At 36.4% G+C, this 23,039-nt stretch overlaps 2 protein-coding genes and 1 long non-coding RNA gene across 4 annotated transcripts in view; 1 reads left to right on the top strand and 2 right to left on the bottom strand.

The window, feature by feature from the left end:
• Positions 1-8,870, bottom strand: part of LOC100973589 (olfactory receptor 13C9) — a 133,575-nt gene extending 124,705 nt beyond the window's left edge. The window contains exon 1 of one of the 2 annotated variants that reach the window (XM_055117792.2): positions 8,739-8,870. The gene's annotated coding sequence lies outside the window, so the exon portion shown is untranslated. Of the gene's footprint in view, positions 1-8,725 lie in introns of both variants that reach the window. The other variant, XM_055117790.2, reaches the window with a different exon arrangement.
• On the top strand, positions 46-21,381 carry LOC100972219 (protein NipSnap homolog 3A). Its single transcript, XM_003809240.6, has 6 exons — positions 46-9,128; positions 12,201-12,411; positions 14,151-14,309; positions 15,798-15,947; positions 20,337-20,423; positions 20,514-21,381. The coding sequence occupies exons 1-6, from the start codon at positions 9,069-9,071 to the stop codon at positions 20,588-20,590; spliced, it is 744 nt and encodes a 247-aa protein (XP_003809288.1). The 5' UTR covers positions 46-9,068; the 3' UTR covers positions 20,591-21,381.
• Positions 12,278-15,791, bottom strand: LOC117981775 (uncharacterized). Its single transcript, XR_004673411.1, has 2 exons — positions 15,238-15,791; positions 12,278-12,474 (listed from the first exon to the last, which is right to left on the bottom strand). It is a non-coding gene; the product is annotated as an uncharacterized LOC117981775 (long non-coding RNA).
• Positions 21,382-23,039: the final 1,658 nt, after the last annotated feature.

Here is a 23,039-nt window from a genome sequence, read left to right as displayed (position 1 = left end):
AGTACATGCTAATTTTTTGTTTGTTTGTTTGTTTGTTTTTGAGACAGGGTTCTCTCTGTGTTGCCCAGGCTTGTCTTCAACTCCTGGCCTCAAGTGGTCATCCCCCTCTGGCCTCTCAAAGGGCTGGAATTAGAAGTCTGAGCCACTGTGCCAGGCCTGTTTTCACCTCTTACAGTCAACATTGCACAGAGGTCCTATGTACCACAATAAAGAGAGAAGGGGGCAGTGGGAGAAATAAAAATCGGGAAGGGAAAGAGGGAAGAGGGGAGAAAGAAAAAGAGAAAAATGGGAAGAAAGGAAGGAAAGAAGGAAGGGCAGGAGGGATAAAGGAAGGAAAAGGAGTCGTAAAGATTGAAAAGGGAGAAACAAAATTGTCATTATTGCCTAAAAATAAGATTATCTCTGTAGGAAGTCAGAAAAAAATCCATTAGAAAATCTTAAAATGTAAACTACTAAAAGGCTTTAGCAAGGCTGCCAACCACAAGATCAACTCAATAGTATTTTCTGCAGGAAACACAACTGGTTAGAGAATATACTTTGAAGTGCATCTCATGACATCACAAAAACTATAAAATGCCAATGAATAAAAACTGCATAAGGAATTTTTGAGGAAAAATATAAATCGTCGTTAAAGCACACAGAAAAACCTCCCAAAAACTGGGGACACAAATTTTGTTCATGTTAGGAAATTCAAGAATAAATATATGAATTTATTCAGAATTTCTCTGTAAATCTAATATAATTTCCATCAAAATGATACTGAGATTTTTTTTTAGTTTCTCAAACTTATCCAAAAATTCATACTGAATAGCAAAGACAAAGAATAGCCAAGACAATGTTATAATAAGAAATGTATATTTACTATACAAAATGTCAAGATGGATAATAAAGCTACAGTAATTCAAATTGCTTAGTACTGATACAGGTAAAGACAAATTAATCAATGGAACAGATTAGAAGGATCCAGAAATAGCCTAGGCATCTGTGGAAGTTTATATCCCAAGTGAATGGTCTTTGATTTATAATGGCATTACAAATCGGTAGGGAACAAATGAACTATTTAATAAACTGTTCTTTGGTAATGGACTACTAATATTGAAAAAAAAGATCAAATTAAATCTACACCTCATACTGTGACTAAAATAAATTTGAGAGAGATTAAATACCTAAAGGGCAAAAGCAAAACTGTAAAAATATCTACAGGAAAATATACAAGAATATCATCATGCACAAGGAAAAAGAAAGTACACCTTAAATAGGGGGAAAAGCACAAAAACATGAGACCAATAATTTAAATTTAGAAACACCTATATGGCAAAATACTCTTAGAAAGTTTAAATAATAGCTACAAATGGGAGAACATATCAGTAAAACATCCATCCAAAAAAAAGATTAGTCTGGAAGTTTTTGTTTGTTTGTTTGTTTTGAGATGGAGTCTTGCTCTGTCGCCCAGGCTGGAGTGCAGTGGCACAATCTCTGCTCACTGCAACCTCTGCCGCCCAGGGTTCAAGCGATTCTCCTGCCTCAGCCTCCCAAGTAGCTGGGATTACAGGCATGTGCCACCATGCCCAGCTAATTTTTTTGTATTTTTAGTAGAGACAGGGTTTCAGCATCTTGGCCAGGCTGGTCTTGACCTCCTGACCTCATGATCCACCTGTCTCGGCCTCCCATCACTTTTGGGTGATGGGATTACAGGCATGAGCCACCACGCCCAGCCGGAATATATATATATATATTTTAAAGCATTCAGACCAAGCCAGGCATGGTTGTGCACCTCTAATCCCAGCCACACCTTGCGAGGCTGAGGGGACAGGATTGCAACATTCAAATCAATATGAAAAAGATGAACAACAAAATAAAAAATTGGGCCAAGAATATAAACAGGGACCTCAACAAAAGAAAAACAACATGGCCTATAAAATTATGAAAAGATTCTCAATTCACAAGAAATCAGAGCAATATAAATGAAATCAATGAAACATTTTTCATCCATAAGATATGCAAATATTAAAGTCTTACAAGAATTGCAAGAATGTGCAGGAAGAGGAAATACGATTCACTGCCTGGGAGCATAAATGGCTATGGTGAACCAAAAATTGTAAAGTTGACTCATTAATTCCACTTACAGGGATGTGCCTAAGGACGTATCTACAAAATTACTCATTGAAGCATTATTTATAAACGTGGGAATATTTAAGTAACAAAAGAGAAAGAGGAACAAAGTTACAATATGCTCAAATATTGGATTGTAAGAGAGCAATTAAAATGAGCCAACCAGCTCTAAATGGCTTATTTTGTTACCTTTGGCAAACCACCTAACTTCTTTAAGCTTCCTCTTTGCTGTGTGTTTTAGTCTAAAATGTAAATATCAGCTTTACAAAGTGAAATGAAAGTAAGAAAGGACTTAAGTAAAAGGTATACTACGTAACAGCATGTAAGAAATATCAGAAATAATAAAATCTGATGACCCCTTGTCGGTAAATAGGCATCACTGACATTCTCTGAGAAAAAAAGGGATGAGAACCGAACAAGTGATTTGAGATTAAGTAAATATTTCTTAAAACCTTTAAAAAATGAAAGGGCAGCCAAGTAGGTATGAGAACTAACCAAAGAGGGCTCAGTTCTCAATAAACAGGTAATTATAAAGGAGACTTTAGTAATATAGATTAACAAATATGCTTCATTCCAAAAACAAAAAAGAGAAAACAAACAAAAAACAACAAAGAGGCAAAGGACCAAATGTTTTTGTTTGTTTTTGAAACTCTCACCCAGGCTGGAGTGCAGTGGTGCATACTTGGGCCACTGCAACCTCCACCTCCTGGGTTCAAGCACTTCTCCTGCTTCAGCCTCCCAAGTAGCTGGGATTACAGGTGCCTGCCACCACACCTGGCTAATTTTTGTATTTTTAGTGGAGAAACAAGGTTTCACCATGTTGGCCAGGCTAGTCATGAACTCCTGACCTCAAGTGATCTGCCAGTCTGCCTCCCAAAGTGCTGGGATTACAGGCGTGAGCCACAGCACCTGGCAAGACCAACTGATTTTTAATAAAAAATAATATGAAACAGGACTTATACTGAAGTACCCTCTAAAGTTATGACTTTTATTAACTTTCTTCCCAGTTTTTATTTTGTGCTAAGTGGAAGCTTCAGATGACTCCAAGGGAGTATGAAAATTGGGAAACTTTTTTTTTTTTTTTGAGACGGAGTCTCACTCTGTCGCCCAGGCTGGAGTACAGTGGCCTCATCTCGGCTCATTGCAAGCTCCGCCTCCCGGGTGCACGCCATTCTCCTGCCTCAGCCTCCGGAGTAGCTGGGACTACAGGTGCCCACCACCACGCCCGCTAATTTTTTGTATTTTTAGTAGAGACGGGGTTTCACCGTGTTAGCCAGGATGGTCTCGATCTCCTAACCTCGTGATCCGCCTGTCTCGGCCTCCCAAGGTGCTGGGATTAAAGGCGTGAGCCACCGCGCCCGGCGGGAAATGTATTTTTTTAATACTCAGTATCTTTATATGAGAAGAAAATAATTTTGGATATGAAGGCAACTTCTAATAGCACTATTAAGCTATCATGAAAAGACAACTTAGAATGTTTTTCAGAGGGAATATTAATCTGAGAAGTTCTAATTTCCCATAAACTATTTCTGTTAACCTTCAAAAGCGATAGTGAGGCATTTGAACTTAGTTCAGTAAGAATGTGTCGAAGATCCTAGGCAGTATCCTGAAACACCTAATAAAGACCAAAAGAGGCAATAGGCCCCTTTTGGTTGGACACAGCCTACTTGCCCCTTGCATTAAAGTTCTAGCTCTCAATACAACATTGAGAATAAATAAAATACAACAAACTTAAAGATGCTATAAAAACAATCAATGAGAGTCAAGTAAATCTAACTCAGATTAGAAAGTTAATCAATTACCCAGCTAGTAGGTACCTGGGACAACTTGTGGAGGTAAAGGAAACACTGGAGAGCATCGAATAATGAGTGTTCATTTGGAAGAGGAACAATAATGAAAAAAATATGTACTAACAAAGTGTGTAAGTGCTTAAAGCTAGAAGATATCTCGACTTAAACACCTAGTAAAAAAAAACGAGCCATATTTAATAAGAAAAATCTGAAACAAATAGCAAAAGGTTCAGAAATATTTGTCTAATAAAATTTCTCCCCGACTCCAGTTGTGAGGCACAGGGATTATTCAGAGCGAAAGATTTGCAAAGCCTATTTTAGGAAATAATTGTATTCACTGATATCAGGATTTAAAATGTCATTGGCACTAAAATTCATTTTCCAATGGAAAACGTAAAAGTCAATTTTTATATCTAAAAAGAGGTAATGGATATATAAACATGTTCATGTGTTTTAGAAATAAAAATACTTCATTAATAGAAAAAAATTAAATAAATTTCTAGTATACTTAAATATTTAGCTATTCACAAGTCTTTACTGCTTTACTCCAAGAACTCTAGCTGAAAAGAGACTAATACAGAAATATCAAGACATGCTGACCACCTCAGAAAGAAGCATGCAGTGGTGGTTTTTTCTTTTTTCTTCGTTAAGGCATTTAATTCAATGTTCAACATACAACATGTGCTTAACAAATATTTGGTGATATCAGTAGGTCTCTTTTTAAAGAAAACTGAATAAAAATGGATTTTTTTAAATTATTAACCCGCCTTATTACTAGTAACCTGCCTTTACAGAAGTTTTTCTTCTATACATAATCCAGTATCACACACAAAAAAACTGTAAGTTAAGTCTACTCTATAAATACCTATAACTTACATTACAGGAACTCAAAAATAACAGAAATAGACATATGCACACACTAACACCTAATGAAGGAAAAGTGAGTCTATGCCACCATCTAGTGGCTGCAGAATAATAAAGCACCAAAACAAGAAAGTACCCAGGGATGTAGTACCAGAATATAAGCATCTAGAATTTACATGTAGAGCTACTGCCCTCCTATTCAGTTGGGCCAGCATTGGCATTACCTGGCCTATTCAGTTGGGCCAGAATTGGGTCTACCTGCTTGCTTCTGCATGAGTCTGACCTTCGAAAAAAACCAAGCGGGAACACCATCAAGTTTCCTTTGCTCACCTCATACAATTCCCACCACATTTCAACGGATACCTATTTGTTATGAAAGGTATAAAAATGCATCTTCACATTCGTCAGACCAGATGGGCAATAATAAAAAATTGGTCAGGAAAACCTCATACATTGCTATTAAACAGTCTGGCACTATTTAGTAAAGATGAATATGTACATAACTTATGACCCAGCAATTCCACTCCTGGGTATGTAATCCAGAGTAGTGGTTTGTAATTTCCAGTACACAGATCCTGAGTGAATCTATGCATAGAATTCAGAGGGTCTGATAAGTTGGATGAATAACAATTCCATCTTTATTGGCACCAACTTCTAACTAAAATTAACCATTTCCTTTATGAAGGTAGGCAACAAACCACAATATTAGCAGGACCTGTGACTTTGTAACCAATAAACATTATAGATAATGTCAAATTCCATTCATAGTTGTTGTAAATACATAAAAATTTCTTCCACACTTATCACTACTTCAAAATTACATCTTTTACACCCACTATTAGATGTTTTTTAGTGCCCTAATAAAGAAGCATCTCTACTTCTTTTTAAAAAGTTTTTTTAATATTTCATTATTCTAGTTCATTTTTTTCATATTTGATTTTGTATTTTGATTATTCTAGTTCACTTTTTTCACTGTATTTGTTTTCTTTGCAACCCTATGTATTTGTTATACATTTAAAAACATTTGGGATCCACAGGCTCACAAGATTTTGAAAGGATTTTAAGACACAAAAAAAGGTTAGTAATACCTGCCCTAGAGAAATTCTTCTGGCGCAACCAGGAGACATCTACAAATAAATTCAAACAGCTTTGTTTATAATAGTCAGATGGACAAAAAAAACAAAGTATTTTCATGTAATAGAATAGCATACAAAAGGGATGTGAATTAATTATTACAACTGCATTAATGTGGTTGATTTGCAAAAGCCTAAAGTTATAGCTAACAATTATGTAACAAAATAGTAAAATTAGTTAATAAACAATCTAAAACAGGCAAACCAAAGCAATATACTCTTTAGAGTTATATACAAATGTAGTTGAATTATTTCAGAAAAATCAATGTAATAACACAAAATTTGGGATCATGGTTACTTGAGGGAATTGGAGGAGAGGGTTGTAAGAAGAATGTGACCAGGAATGAACATGTATTGAGCTTTTGAGTTGCTGGCAATACCCTTTTTCTTAAGCCTTGTGGCAAGAGCACAGACATTCACTTTATTATTCTTCTTTAAAGTGTACAGACATCTCATGTACACTTTCATACCTATGATAAATGTTTGATATTACCTTCTTAGATAGGTCATCTCTGTCTATCCAATCCAAAATAACTACCCAGTTACTCTATATCATACGAGCCTATTTTAATAATCTAGTTTTTTGATAGGATTTTTCTAGCTTTGAACTATCTATCCTTTGGACTATTTGTCAGAATTTCAGGATATGCAACAATAATTTTCAAAATATTTATCCTATACATTTTCCAGGCAGTTTAGGGATATGCTTTTTAAAATAGCCACAGAACAATATTACATTTTAAATTCTGTCTAAAAGCTACTTTCCACTGCAAATCTAAAATTACCTTAATAATCACATATCTTTTAAAAATAAATGGTAAACTGAACTGGTTTTACAATTGGGCTTCAAAGTCTGTGCCACTTTGTAGCAATGAAACTGAGAAAATTCTCTTTTCAGACTTCACCTTTCTCACTTACAAAACGGAGATAAAGCTTAACTCACAGTATTTGAGGATATTTGAAACCTGTGAGAAAGAGAATAGGAGAATATTTTAGCTACTTAGAAGCACTTAACAATGTTTAGCCATCTCTCAACTGTAGCCATGAATTTTGCCCCTATCTGTATTTTCCTCTTGGAAATTCCTCTTGGAAGTTCCCTGTATCTTTCTGCTGGATGGATGCAGTTAATGATGAGACTAGGGAATGGCAAAGCCACAGGGTAGAAGCCTGGCTCCCTAATTCACTAAGTATAGAAGAGCTACCTGCCAACTAGAAAAACCCACTTTGTATTCTTATAAAAAATAAACTCCTATAGTGTTTGAGTAATAATACACTTTTTTGAGTGTTGATTTACAAGAGCTATTTAGTCTACCCTAATTAATATATTATTGAAAGATACTACCAAATGCTGAGTGTTCTGGCCTTCTTCCCTCCTCAGCCTCAGGAAACTGGCAGCAAGGCTTTTCTCACACAGATAGGATACTGGAAGTTTCCCTTCCCTAACACTGACTACACAGATAAATAACTTGCAGGTAACAGTTTGGGGGAGGGGATATAGCCTTCAGTGAAATACCCAGGTCAGATCACCTCACAGTGAAGCCCACTATTTGAAGAGATCCACCTGTGCTTACAGTGCTTTTAACATGTGTTTCTCACTCCAAAATATATTTTTAATGTAAACATCAATAAACGCAGGAAGGAAAGTGTATTTTGAGAGAGTGGTATGAAGAAACCTAAATCCTAAATATCCAAGTCAATAGCTAGAATCCTGAGCACTTTTAGAATTCCACTAGCACCTTTATTCTTTGTATCTTACTTTTTCATTATATTATTTGACAATCCCTGATATATTTACTCTTCCTTTTTTTATCTGTTTCCTCCAACCTGGATGTTCCAAGAGGACGGGACTTTGAATTTTGCTCAATTCTGTACCCCAGTTTCTGGAAAAGTGCCTGGAACATGGAAGGAATTTAGTAAATATCTGATGAATAAGTAAATGGGTTGGCAATTACAGGGTTTAAAAAAAAAGGTCTAAGAAAATAATTTACTCATATAGATCCAGTCCTGATACAAATGATTTTTTTAGTCTTGCATGGTTACAAATAGATGTCTCTCTTGTAGAAAAACTGAGGCAACCCTTCCGAAATAACTAATTTTAAAAAGCCTCCCTTCCTGTGAACAGACAATTCCAAAGCTCTTCCACAAGGCACAACCAATACAACCACAGGTCATGGCCCTGTAATCCCTCCCTAGTCCTCATGATGTAAGCAATATTACATTAATGTATACAATAATGTAATTATTAGCAAGAATAATGTAAACATTTAGATTACCGTAAATTAATAGTGTAATTAATTACTGTAAATTAACATAAGCATTATTAGATACAGGAAGACAAGTGAATTTGGGGGCAGTGGCATCTATGAGACATAAATCCTCATCTGCCACAGAAGGATGTCAACACATACTATCCATAACTGAAAATGCAATAAACAGCAGAAAACACTACTTACTTAAAAATACAGAAACAAGCATTAAATGAAACAGCTTGAAATGTTGAAGGTGGTTACTCTGGGAACCAACACTCCCGGACTGGGAGGACTAGATCAGGGTATGTTTAACTTTGATTTTTCATTTCAGGCTCGATGCTGCCGTTTCTCTGAGCTCGTGGAAAATTTAATCTAAATCTTAATTAGGAGCCTTCTAAGATGGAGAACACATTCATTGCCGAGAGGTCAGGCTCAAATACACGTCTATCACAACATCTAAAACTTAACTCAGGAAAAAACCTCCACGATTTTAAATACAAAGCACTGCACATGCACGCACTCAACACCTCTCCTTCTTTCCCCATGGACAACACACCCACAACCCCTGCACATTTACCAATCTACACAACTGAGCACTGGAGCGAATGAGGTGAGTGAGGGCCCAGAAAGTTGGAGCAGGAACGATCCGAGCCTTCAGTTAATCCTAACGTCACCTCTAACGTTTGGGGTAAGAACGTTTCAGGAAACCAAGGGGGACCAACGCTCAGCACAGCAGAGAAAGACACCAAGCTACGGGACCCGCCGCGCCACCCGCGCCGGGGTGGAGCTGACCCCGCCGAGCCCCGCCCCAGCCTGCGTCTGCCAATGATCCAGGAGCCGCTCCTTTCCACTCGGGAAACCTTCAGAGGAGTCTCAGAAAGGACACGGCTGGCTGCTTTTCTCAGCGCCGAAGCCGCGCCATGCTCGTCCTCAGAAGCGCCCTGACTCGGGCGCTGGCCTCACGGACGCTGGCGCCTCAGGTACCGGCCACGGGGGTACCCAAGCCGTCACCCGACGGGAGGGGAGGGGCGGGGAGTGTTCCGGGTACGTGCGAGCAATGCGCATGCGCTCTCCGCCACGCGCGCCCAGACCTGGGGCCCCGGTGAGGTTCTAGCGTGAGCCCCGGAACCCCAAGACAGGGGTACCCGGAACGCGCGTGAGGAGGAGGCCGCTGCTAAGGGAATACCCCCAGCCGGGGTCGTCTCGCGGGCAGTGGTGGTCAGAAGGCTTTTCTAGCCTGGATGCCACACCCACCGGGACACTCCCATGGCGCCGGCTGTTTCGTCTTTGCTGCCCAGCTACGTCGCGGCTGCGGCCTAGCGAGCGCTCCCATGTTGTCACCTGGCGCTGTGGAGCCGCGGGTGGAGTCGTAGCTTTCCAAGCCACCGCCCTCTCTAGACATCAGGTTGAAGGAGGGAATTGCCAACCAGCCATTTGCCACGGAACCGGCCTCCCCCTTTTAAATGAAGCACACAACTTCCGAGCATTTCGCGGAGAAGAAGCCCCGGTGGGGCTGGACCCTGCCCGCCACCCGCGCTTCGTGCGGTCGCTCCCCCAACCAGGCGGGACCGGAGCCTCCTATCAAACCGGACGATGACAGACAGACTCTTTTAACCTTAGATGAGAAATGGACAAAATGGAGCTTGTGATTCTGCCCTAACTTTCGGGAGTGGCCTATTCTGTGGCTTCAACCTAGAAATTTCTTTTCCTTTTCATGTTTAGGACTTTACTCCTTTCTGAAGGGGCAGGATAGGAAGGGGATTAACCTGTCCTAGAGACAGACTGAGGAGCACTAAAGAAGAGCAGCTCATGTCCATTCACCCCGGGTTAACAATGCAGTTTTTACCCTAATAATTCTCCAGTGGGGCAGGGCCAGGAATGACGTCCTTATGGCATGATTCCAAACTTTAAGTTTTTAGAAATGTCCATCAGTTGTTCTCTTTTAAGTGAAGTGGAGGTCGTTGCTGGTGGGAATGATCCCTAACTTGGAGATAAGGGAGGATGGACGACTCATGATTTCTGCCCTAGCAGCTAAAAGTCATCCCTGCAACAAAATTCTTAACTCCCATCCGGCTCCCCCACCATACCCGGCTCCCCTGCGGTCTTCCTTCTCTGGCACCACCTGTCCACATCTCTCTCCCTCTCTCACTGTAGGTTCCCTGCTGTATATTAATACTGCCCAAAATTGTAAAAATGTGTACCTTTGATCAACTATTTTATCCTCCAAATACAAATTCCTCGAATCAACCTGAAATCCATTTGTCACAAATGCCCCATTGGCCTATCTCCTGATATATTTTATTATAATAATTTTGAAATTATGGATACTAGGAACTTGCTTCTTGACCAACATTGTTACTAGAGTTTGGTTTAAAAGCACAAAAAGAGTGTCCACAAAAGGCAGGGGCAGCTGCAGCTGTTTTTGTTGGTAGGCTTAGTCATTTGAGCAATAAGAATATAAGTCACACACGAATAGAATTAACTCTAGATAATTATCATTAAGCCTTATCATACACAGTTACATAATTTTATATTTTGTAAACAAAAATATGTCGGAGCAAAAGCCTACTGCTTTCAGACAGACATACTGGCTAGTCAGTATAAGCCCTAATTTGTCCATAGCTTTGTAGGTATCAAAACTGTCTTCGTGGATTATTCTGGTGTAATCAACTTAAGGAAATGGCACATGCTAATCAAACTTAAGTAAGATGGATTTATAAGAATACCAGGAGTGCCTGTGTGTATACCATGAGTGCATATATATATGTGTGTGTGTGTATGTGTATACATATATACACATAGATACCTACATAGAGGATAATCTTAGGCGAGGTATTTCTTACAGAAAGTTCAACCAGAACACAAATTAGAAATTTACAGTGCGTGTATGACTATTACAAAAGGAATTAAAGGTTCTTAAGTGATATTTTCATCAATGTGGTATAAGTGGATTCATTAAATGTTGTTCACATTGCATCTGTAATTAGAAACTAATAATCAGAAAATTTTGACTCTGAATTTTCTTTTCTCAGCATTCATGTTCTACCATTGTATTACAATGCAATTGGATAGGTCAGAGCTTTTTATTGCATTAGTTACATTCCAGTCCTAATTTTGGTCAGTGGTTTACTTCATTGAATTTAGGAAATACTTTGACCTGAATTGTAATTTCCATTTTTTTCAAGAACCTAAAAGAGTTTTCTTCTAGTAAACATTTTTTTCATTATGCCTGCCAAAAGTTACGTGCGTAGTTAATAAAGTTCTTTGATGTGCATAACTGTAACACGTATGCTCTTGACTAAAGATGCAATATTGGCTAATAGGAAAACTTTCGTAAATTTATTAGAATCCTAATTGTAGTTCTTGGATAAAGAAGTATCATTAAGATCTCAGCGCCTTCTTATGAGCAATTTCTGAAAAAGTGGCTAAAGGTGACAGTGAACCCCCACTAGGAAACAGTAACTACACACTCAGCATATTTAAGAGTAGTTGTCTTTATTGACACCTCTATGTAAACAAATGTATATGTGAAGCAGGAGAATAGGGTCTCGAGGCAGGGAACCTAAGGACTTCCTAGAACTAAATCAAACCCTTAGCTATGACAAGAAATACCCTCTTCGTTTACATAGGGTGTACACAGAGTAAATGACTTTGCAACTTTACTTCATCCTCTTCATTTATATACGGCTTACACCAAATAGCCAATGGGACACCTCTAGAGGGTACTGAAACCCTAGAAAATTCTGTAACCAGGGCCCTTGAGCCACTTGCTCAGGCCCACTCCTACCCTGTGGAGTGTGCTTTCATTTTCAATAGATCTCTGCTTTTGTTACTTCATTCTTTCCTTGCTTTGTGCATTTTGTCCAGTTCTTTGTTCAAACACCAAGAACCTGGACACCCTCCATCAGTAACATATTGAGAATTGACAACAGAAGTACAAACATGAGTAATGAGTCTATGAGTGTCCCTTGTACCAGATTCAGATTAGGTTTTAACACAATATAATGAATCCTGTCTTCTCAAGATATTTACATTTGTCTTATCTTCTTCAGATGTGCTCATCTTTTGCTACGGGACCCAGACAATACGATGGAATATTCTATGAATTTCGTTCTTATTACCTTAAGCCCTCAAAGATGAATGAGTTCCTGGAAAATTTTGAGAAAAACGCTCATCTTCGGACAGCTCACTCTGAATTGGTTGGATACTGGAGTGTAGAATTTGGAGGCAGAATGAATACAGTGTTTCATATTTGGAAGTATGGTAAAGAGTCATCCAATTTTGGCTTTCAGTATAGATTTTCATTTTTCAGTATAGGTTTTCATTCTGTTAAATGTAACATAAAACTTAGTTCTTGGATGTATATTATTATAGATACATACAGGTTAACTAAGACTTTTGAAAAGCAATACCAAAAAAATAAATTCAGTTCTTATTCTTCCCAGTGGTACACCTCTAACCCCTTGCTTAAACATTACATTATATTACATTATAAATTGGAAGACATGGCATCTCATATATCAAGCCATAAAATTGTGAACTAGACTTTAAACCTCAGAAAAATATTAAAATGGTTTGTTGTAAAGATAGTTCATGAAAAATTTAAAGCAGCAATTGTAAAAGTCCAAGTGGATTAAGATCACAAAAGGAAAGGAGAAGTATCTTTTCTCTTTTTGAAGCTAGGGGGCTGGATATCAGTATTTTAGCAGAAATAATTCAACCATTTAAGGGACTTTACAATATGGAGGTTTATAGGGGATGATGGTTAACTTTCAATCCTCACTGAACTCTGAGATTTAATAATTCTGTTATGTTTAGAGACCACATTTGTTTCATATCTGTACCCCCAGAGTTTTGAGGAATTCACTGTCATACTACTCTAGGGAGGTAAAAGAAAAGGAATGAAAGAGAGTTCTTCCCGTGTTGAAACTAACCTACGCCTGGTTTAGTAGAGGAAGGAGAATAAGTTACAAGAATGCCCAAAATGCTTGTTACTCCAGTGTCTACATCAGGACTTGATGATACCTAAAGAATTTTTAATAATTTCATTTAGTGTTTGGTTTAGGGTTTTTCCCTGTTAATAGAAAAAGCCCCATTAAAATACAGTTTATGCTTTAGATGTGGTACACGTTGTATCACAGCCCATTAAAAAAACTAAGTTCTGATATACCTCACTTAAGTTGTAAGATAGGTATTCTTCCTTATCCCAATGTAAACCATATGAACCTCTCTTGCCATTAGTCTTATGAGGTCCTAATGGTAATTATAGTACTAGGCCCATATGTTGGCAAATGTATATAACTGTTTGGGTAACTTAAATAGAAGAGAAATAAGTGCTGGGGAGAAAGAATGGATGACAATAAGAGAATCAGCATTATTTCTTTGAAATCTGTTTGTTCAAAGGAGAAGAGGCTTAAAAAGTACGGTTTAACTTCACTCAAGTTAAATTTGATTCAAGATGTTTTAACTTCACTCATGTTAAATTTGATTCAGGGTGTATCTGAACTTGACTACCCACCACCACCAAAGAAAAACAGTCTTTCTCTAAACTAGCACTATAAGTTAAATGCCTCAATCAAGTAAGAATAGTTCACATATACTGAGTATTAACTAGTGCCAACCACTATATTCTAAACTCTTTTCATGTGTTAATTTAATCCTCATACAACCCTGGAGGTAGATGTCTTATTATCTCAATTTCACAGAAAGTGAGGCACAGAAAGATTCAATAACTTACCTAATTCACAAAACTGCCTACTATATGGTTGAGCCTATAAAGCCTATTATGTGACATTACAGTTAGTTTGCATTTCTACTGCCCTTTTTGTCCTTGAGGAACTGCAGGGCAGATGGTCACATCTGTTTACGTTGGTGTCTCCAAAGGCCTAACACAAGGTTCTTATATGGCATCAATGACCATTGCTGATGTGAATGAAACCCAGAAAAGTACAGGTGATTTAAAATTGAATTTTTTATTTTTGTTAATTCTTTTCTTCCCACAGATAATTTTGCTCATCGAACTGAAGTTCGGAAAGCCTTGGCCAAAGATAAGGAATGGCAAGAACAATTCCTCATTCCAAATTTGGCTCTCATTGATAAACAAGAGAGTGAGATTACTTATCTGGTACCATGGTGCAAATTAGAAAAACCTCCAAAAGAAGGTAAGTCCTTCCTTCTTAGTCACTGAGTTTTGATGAATAAAATACTAAAGAACTTAAGTGATCAAAACTGAAGTTCCTTTGGAAAAAAATAAAATTAATTCTCTGTTTTATATAGAAACATACAGTGATTGTTGTGGTAAAAATAAATGGGAGCTCTTACCCCATCCTTTAAAAAAATGAGCATAAAATAATGAGATATTTTTCAAATTGAGACCTTGCAGATTTGTAAAGCTTAACTGTGTTATAGAGAAAGCTGACATGGTCAGTAGAGGTTGAGAATTTGTGCATTGGGAGCAGAGAACGTGTTGATAGGTAAGGGATAGCATATGAAGTTTTGCCATAATTTTAAAATAATATGATCTTTAAAATGTAAAAGTATTTCCATAAATTATAACTAATCTTAAATCATTAAATACAGCTTTGCTTATAAAACTGAATATTTGGGGGAAACAGATTAAGTGAAACTGCCAAGCTATATTACTTTAATCTAACTTTTGTGTCTTCTTTCTTGTTTCTCAGTTTGAAAGTAATTGCTTAAGATTTGTCTTCTTGCTGATTTCACTTCTTGCTGACTTAAAGAAACTATTACCTCAATCCAGTTTTAAATAAAGGTCAGATTAGAAAAGCATAAACTCATTTAAATGTTATTTTACTTCCCCCATTATTCCCAACTTTGTAGTGTATTTAGGTTACAAAAAATTTACAAAGGCTTCCTTGGATCTTTACCTACTTAGGTGTCCCCTCAGCTCTCAGCACTATCTAAATAAAATAGTTCACTTCTCTGACAGTGTCAAATCTTGGTTCTCCTCCTCTGTGTACATCATTGCTTGGAAATTTTTACATGCTTTTCCTACTTGTCCCAGAGTTTCTTTCTCTCCACCAGCCCTATACTTCTGTCCAAAGTGTACAATACTATTCAAGTATTTACCTGGATATTTAGGAAAAATAAAACCATCTCTTTAGGTTTGTTTTTTTTCCTCCAAAATTCAAAGATATCACTTCAGGTCCACTCTTTGCTTTCCTGTTCCTGTTAAAAATGGAAACTTATAGGGAGAAATTATATGAAGAAAAACATAGTGGAAATTGGAAAGAATGAAAATATAGATTGGAAAATTCTTCTTTTATTCTTTTATTTTCTAAAAGCATAGACTTTTGCAGCTCAAAATTCTATATCATTATACATTCTCAACAGTTTTTTAACAAATGTTATAGATTAAAAATATTTCAGATGATAGTTATAATAGCTTCCAGTTCTTTTTCTTTGTCATCTGTATGATTAAGCATAACAACTCACTCTTAAACATGGGCAAGGACTTTCTACGCATAAAAGCAAAGAGAGTGCAAATATAATAAACATGTCTACATAATATGTATGCATGTCTGATCCTCCAAATCTGTGTGTGTAGATAGTGAAAGACTATTCACTGAGAAACGTGATTGGATATTGCTTGAATGTTTTCTGAAAAATTCTTTTTCTCCCTATTCCAGGAGTCTATGAACTGGCCACTTTTCAGATGAAACCTGGTGGGCCAGCTCTGTGGGGTGATGCATTTAAAAGGGCAGTTCATGCTCATGTCAATCTAGGCTACACAAAACTAGTTGGAGTGTTCCACACAGAGTACGGAGCACTCAACAGAGGTACAATTGTCCATTTCTTCTTATATGAAATTGAAATATATATTGTGACCTAAGTTCCTTGGGTCAGGCAGGTTCTTTCTCATTATAGAGTATGTTTTATTATTTATTGCCAAATGTTTAGTTTTTTGTAATTTTTAAAATTGAGAAAATCTGTTTTACATCTTATTTATTTAGAATGTTAACTTATGAAACCTTCAAATGCTGAATAGCTGTTTTCCCTGATACATCAAAATGATTAAATTTTTTAAACTGAAGGAAACTCGGCTGGGCACGGTAGCTCAGGCCTGTAATCCCAGCACTTTTGGAGGCTGAGGGGGTGGATCACCTGAGGTCAGGAGTTTGAGACCAGCCTGGCAAACATGGTGAAACCCCGTCTCTAGTAAAAATAGAACAAATTAGCCAGGCATGGTGGTGGGGGCCTGTAATCCCAGCTATTCCGGAGGCTGAGGCAGGAGAATCACTTGAATCCAGGAAGCGGAGGTTGCAATGAGCCAAAATCGTGCCATCGCACTCCAGCCTGGGTAACAAGAGCAAAACTCCATCTCAAAAAAAAAAAAAAAAATGAAGGAACCTCAAGAAATAGTCTGTTACTTTCATCATTTCTTTTTCCTCTGAATGTACTTTTATTGATTTTTTAAAAATAATATTACTTGGGGTAGGGAGATTATCTCTAAGCAAAAAAGTAATATATGTTTTGTATAAATATTAAAACCCCCCTCATAAAAATTTACCCATTTTCCACCACAGTTTTATATATATCTATATAGAGAGATACAGTAAATATGTATATATATTGAGGTAAATTTATATATGGATATAAATTTATTTAATAAAACACATACTTGGGGTATTTAACTTGTAATGTTGAAAAACATTTCAATCAGAATTTCAAGATTTTTTGTGGCAAATTCAGAAAAACATTTGTAAAGTTTATCTGAAAGGATAAAAGAGCTGATGAGGTAGCTCATACCTGTAATTCCAGCGCTTTTGGGAGGCTGAGGCTGGTGGATTGCTTAAGCCCAGGAGTTCACGACTAGCCTGGGCAACACAGCTTGTCTCTACAAAAAAAAATTTTAAGAATTAGTTGGGCATGGTGGCAAACACCTGTAGTCCTAGCTACTTGGGAGGCTGAGGTGGGAGGATTGCTTGAGCCAGGAGTTCAAGGCTACAGTGAGCTATGATTGCACCACTGCACTCCAACCCCTGAACAACATAGTGAGACCCTGTCTCTTAAAAAAAAAAAAGTAACGAAGAAAGGATAAATGTCTAAGAATAGCTAACAAATATTTGAAAGACTCATCATAATATCCTGTTGCCTTTCTATTATCTCTTTATGTCCAATGGACATCTCAAACCTAATATACCCATCTTTATGCAGAAATTCAACTTCTTGCAATAATCTATCATAAGAAAATAGAATATATAAAAACAGATGTATGTTCAGGTTGGAAAATACATGGAGGAGAAACTGTTATGAAAATTATTAGATGCCTATCTCACACCATATGCGAAAATAAAGTCAAGCTGGATTGTATATTTTAATGAAAAAACATTTAATTCATAAAATTGGTAAAACAAAATGTAGATGAATTTATTTAATAATGTGGATTGGGACTATATTTGTAAGCCAAAAGCAAAAGAAGAAACTATGAAGAAAAAAAAATCAACTTATGATTTTATTATACAAAGGCTCAAACTATCTGGATGCCTGAAAATCACCATAAATGAAATTCAAAAGCAGAAATAAAAATAAAAATTTATGCAAAAGTAGACATGCACATGGCTACTAAATATATATTAAAGAAAATGCATATTAAAACAATAATAAGATGCCATTTCTTTACCTTATAAAAGGTATACTTACATGGATATAGTATTAGGTCAGGAAAAAATAAGTACTCAGATACTGTGTAGGGTTCATATTAGCTTAATCTTCCCCCAAAATTTGACAATAAAAATAAAAGCCTTATTTTTATTGTTTTTGCCAGTATTACTTCTAGAAAATATGCCTGGGTGTGTATGTGTATAGGTGTGCTAAATTATACAGAAAAGAAATTTGAAAGTATATAACATACATAGTAGTCATATTTCAGTGAGATAAATGGTTAAGTCTCTATGTTAATATTCTTTATTTTATTTTATTTTATTTTTGAGATGGAGCCTCACTCTGTGGAGTGCAGGTACGATCTCAGCTCCCTGCAACCTCCGCCTCCTTGGTTCAGGCGGTTCTCCTGCCTCAGCCTCCCAAGTAGCTGGGATTACAGCTGTGTGCCACCATGCCCAGCTAATTTTTGTATTTTTAGTAGAGACAGGATTTCACCAGGCTGGTCTCAAACTCCTGACCACAGGTGATCCGCCCGCCTCGGCCTCCCAAAGTGGTGGGATAAGAGGCATGAGCCACTACACCTAGCCTCTACCTTAATTTTCTATACTGCACATATATAAGTTTTATTTTTTTAAAAACTACAGAAAATGTGTGTTCATACACTTTTTAATCTTAAATTCATTCTCAGTGTTAGGAGAATTGGTAATCAGTACATCATTCCTGGAGGACAGTGTATACTATATACACTATATGTAAGTACATATATATAAGACATGCTCTTTGGTTCTGTCAACTTAAATTCTACTTTATATTAAGGAAATAATCAGATTCAGACTGCCTGGGTTTGAATCCCAGGTACACTACTTACTTTTTGACTTTGGGTAAGTAAACCTCACCATACCTTAGTTTTTTCATCTATAAAATGATAGATTATTATGAGGACCTAGATTATTATGAGGATTAAATGAGTTAATACATTAAAATGCTTAAAACTAGGCCTGACACATAGTTATCATTCAATAAATGTCAGTAGTTGTCATCGAAAGTATTATTATAAACACATAGTTGTGCTCAAATGAAGTTTATGTTAATATTGTTTACATTAAAGAAACATTGGAAATGTAGTATGACCTTCTTTATGTAATACATACGTAATACAGAAATCGATATACATGTACATCATATCGTGTATTTACGTAAGCATAAGCAAATATGCTTATATATGTTTATTTGTATAAATATACAGCTATATATAAAAATACAGGCCAGGCGTGGTGGTTCACGCCTGTAATCCCAACACTTTGGGATGCCAAGGCAGTAGGATTGCTTGAGGCCAGGAGTTCGAGACCAGCCTGGGCAACAAAGTGGGAACCTGTCTCTACAAAAATAAAAATAAAATTAAAATTAAAAAATAAAAATACATATATACACAAATACAGAAAGAGATACACCAAATATAAAAGAGATACACCAAAAATAAAATTACAGTTTGTTTTTAATCTGCATTTTCCTATACATCTAACATGTATATATTACAATTATAAAAACTTCATAAGCAATTTTGTACAAGAACAACATTTATTCCAGTATTTTATAGAATACTGAAATATTGGAAATAATCTAAATAGTCAACAATAAGGGGTTGGCATAATAAGTTGCTGTATCTGTAAGGAGGAATTTATATAACCATTAAAAATTAATACTGCCATAGAAAATACTGTTGATTTTTAAAAACTTGTTACTAAGCTAAATCTGTTATTATAATATACATTAAGACCGTGATTTGGTTTTACTCATATTTTCTAAAGGAAATACAATAAATTTCCATAGAGGTTTTCTCTATACTGTTAACATTATACCACTTTTAATTTTCTTCTTTGTATAATGTAAAATTTTAATAGTAAACACAATTTGCTCATAATTTTGCTTTTTTAAAAATTAAAGGAAAATATAGTAGGAAATCATAAAATTTGGGTCTTGTCTTGATTGTGCCTCTAGCTGTTTTACTTCAGTACTTCCGTTTTCCGGCCTTGTATTTCTTCATCTATAAAACCAATTTGATTAATTTATCAATTTCTCTAGCAAGTCTCTGACCCCTCTGAAATCTTATCAGTAACATATTTAGTTTTACCTTTTTGATATCACTATTTCAATTTAAAGAATAGGATGGTTTTGGCCAAGCGTGGTGGCTCACACCTGTAATCTCAGCACTTTGGGAGGCTAAGGTGGGCGGATCACCTGAGGTCAGGAGTTCGAGACCAGCCTGCCCAACATGGCAAAACCCCATCTCTACTAAAAATACAAAAAAAAAAAAATTAGCCGGACGTGGTGGTGGGCTCCTGTAATTCCAGCTACTCAGGAGGCTGAGGCAGGAGAATCGCTTGAACCCAGGAGGCAGATGTTGCAGTGAGCCGAGATCGTGCCACTGCACTCCAGCCTAGGTGACAAGAGTGAAACTCTTGTTTCAAAAAAAAAAGAATAGGATGGGTTTGATTCATTTTTCTGTTATTTCTTATTTGTTAAGGCCATATTTTTTAGAAACTACTTGTGGTTTATTTCTGCAGTTCATGTTCTTTGGTGGAATGAGAGTGCAGATAGTCGTGCAGCTGGGAGACATAAGTCCCATGAGGATCCCAGAGTTGTGGCAGCTGGTAAGCTGTTTGACTAGGCATGAATTATTTTTAGAACAAATGTGTTTCAGTCAGTAACTCTATATGCCTTTCTATGAAATGTTTTTCCAGTTCGGGAAAGTGTCAACTACCTAGTATCTCAGCAGAATATGCTTCTGATTCCTACATCGTTTTCACCACTGAAATAGTTTTCTACTGAAATACCAAACATTTCATTAACTGCTATAAGATCTGTCTGCTAATGGTGCTTAAATTCTCCCAAGAGGTTCTCACTTTTATTTGAAGGAGGTGGTAAGTTAATTTGCTATGTTTCTTGCATTATGAAGGCTACATCTGTGCTTTGTAAGTACCACTTCAAAAAATAGTTCTGTTTACTTTCTGCATGGTATTTCAGTGTCTGTCATACATTAAAAATACTTGTCACTGTTTTAAGATCTTGACTCTTCATTTGTTTCAGAATAGCTCTTCTACTGTATTCTGACAACTCTTTGCTTTATAGCATTTTGTTGTATTCAAATGATAATGGTAGCATTTCCATGCTTGTGACAGCATTTTTAAGTTATTAATATATTTTATCAACCTTTCCATCATGTCTGTTTTCCTGTTTTTTTTTTTGGTTGTTTTTTGACCAGTAAAATTTATTTTGTAATACCAAATAGGATTTATGAAAATTAACGTATTTCTTTACTATGGAAAACCACATTGTCATTTATGACATCTATATTAAATATGGTTTTCACATTAGTTATTTGTCACTTACTTGGAAAATGATGCTGTTAGGTCCTGGTATTAAAAATCTAGAAAAGACTTGTTGGTTTATGTGCTGAAATGTCTTTATTTATAATTAATTTTAACTACTATTTACTTCATTTCGGATCCTGTTTAACAAAGATACTTGAGACATCCATTTGTTTTAATGAAATCTGTATGGATATGGAAATGCTTGCCCTAATAAAAGCCTACATATACCTTCTGGTTCTTTTTGTTGAGTTTTATATATTTATCTTCTCTGAAGCTATTGCTGTATTGCTATAAGGTAATGAGACAATACCAATTTACCGTCTTTACTGTAAATATTAAGTTACCTTGAGAAAATTGTATCCCACTAACCCCAGAATCAGAGTTTCTTTAGTACTGTCACAGATGTGGTAGTGTTTTCCTACAAACAACTTTAATTTTTAATTGAGTGCTTCCTATTAAAGTAGATTTGGTACTTCCAAGACTATGAAATCTATATTTACAGCTATGTTATTTTTACATTTCTATGTTATTTTATATTTCTGTTTTACACTGCTATTACATACAGCAAAGATAGTAAATTATGAATTAGCCATCTGAGGGAAATTGGAAAAGCAGAAAGTATAGTAACCCCTCATTTATCTAGCTCCCAGGGATTCAAAGGACAGATGAGTTTCCTACTAAGGCAAAGAAGACCCAACACTGGAGGTAAAAACCTATCACGGAAGTTAGAGGCATTGGCTCTGAGTTTTGTCTAAGAGTCTTCCATCTCAGCGTTTATTTGGAAAGTTTTCACTCAGGAAATTTAAGCATCTAGAGTTTACATGTACAACTGCTGTCCTCCTACCCAGTTGGGCCAGCATTGGATACACCTCTCCTGCTTTTGCATGAGCCTGACCTTTAAAAAAAAAAAAAAACATGCAAGAACATCATCAAGTAGATTGTTCCCTTTGCCCACTTCTTGTAATTCCCACCATCCTTCAACTAATACTTATTTGTTATGAGAGGTGTAAAAATGCATCTTCACACTCATCAGATCAGATGGGCAATAATAAGAAATTGGTCAGGAAAACCTCATACACTGCTATTAAGAATATACATTTATAGAACAGTTTGGCACAATTTAGTAAAGATGAATATGTACATAACTTATGACCCAGCAATTCCATTCCTAGTTATATACTCTAGAGTAGTGGTTTGTAACCTCTAGTACACAAATCCTGAAGGAGTCTGTGGATAGAATTCAGAGTCTGATAACTTGGATAGGTAAAAGTTCCATCTTTATTGGCACCAACTTCTAAGCATTTCCTTTGTTTGTGAAGGTAGGCAACAAACCACAATATTATTAGCAGGACCTGCAACTTTTTAGTCAGTAAAAATCACAGATGCTGTTAAATTCTATTTATAGTTGTTGCAAATACAGAAAATTTATTTTACCTTCATCACTACTTCAAAATTATGATACCTCTTACACCTACCATTAGATATTGTTATTTAATATCTTATAAAGAATAGGTCTATTTCTTTATCAAGAATTTGCTTTTAGCAGTCCTAAGCAAAAAGAACAAAGCTAGAGGCATCACACTACCAGCCTTCAAAATACACTACAAGCTATAGTAACCAAAACAACATGGTACTGGGATAGAAACAGACCAATGGAACAGAATATATAACCCAGAAATTAATCCATACATCTACAGCCAACTGGTTTTTGACAAAGGTGCCAAGAACATACACTGGGGAAAAGACAGTCTCTTCAATAAATAGTGCCAGGAAAACTGGGTATCAATATGCAGAAGAGTGAAACCAGACCCCCACCTCTCACTCTATACAAAAATTCAGTTCAATGGGTCAAAGAGCTAACTGTAAGACCTGAAACTATAAAAGTACTAGAAGAAA

This window comes from Pan paniscus, chromosome 11, assembly GCF_029289425.2.
Source record: "Pan paniscus chromosome 11, NHGRI_mPanPan1-v2.0_pri, whole genome shotgun sequence".
Lineage (NCBI taxonomy): Eukaryota > Metazoa > Chordata > Mammalia > Primates > Hominidae > Pan > Pan paniscus.
This window is presented reverse-complemented; position numbering and strand designations above follow the sequence as displayed.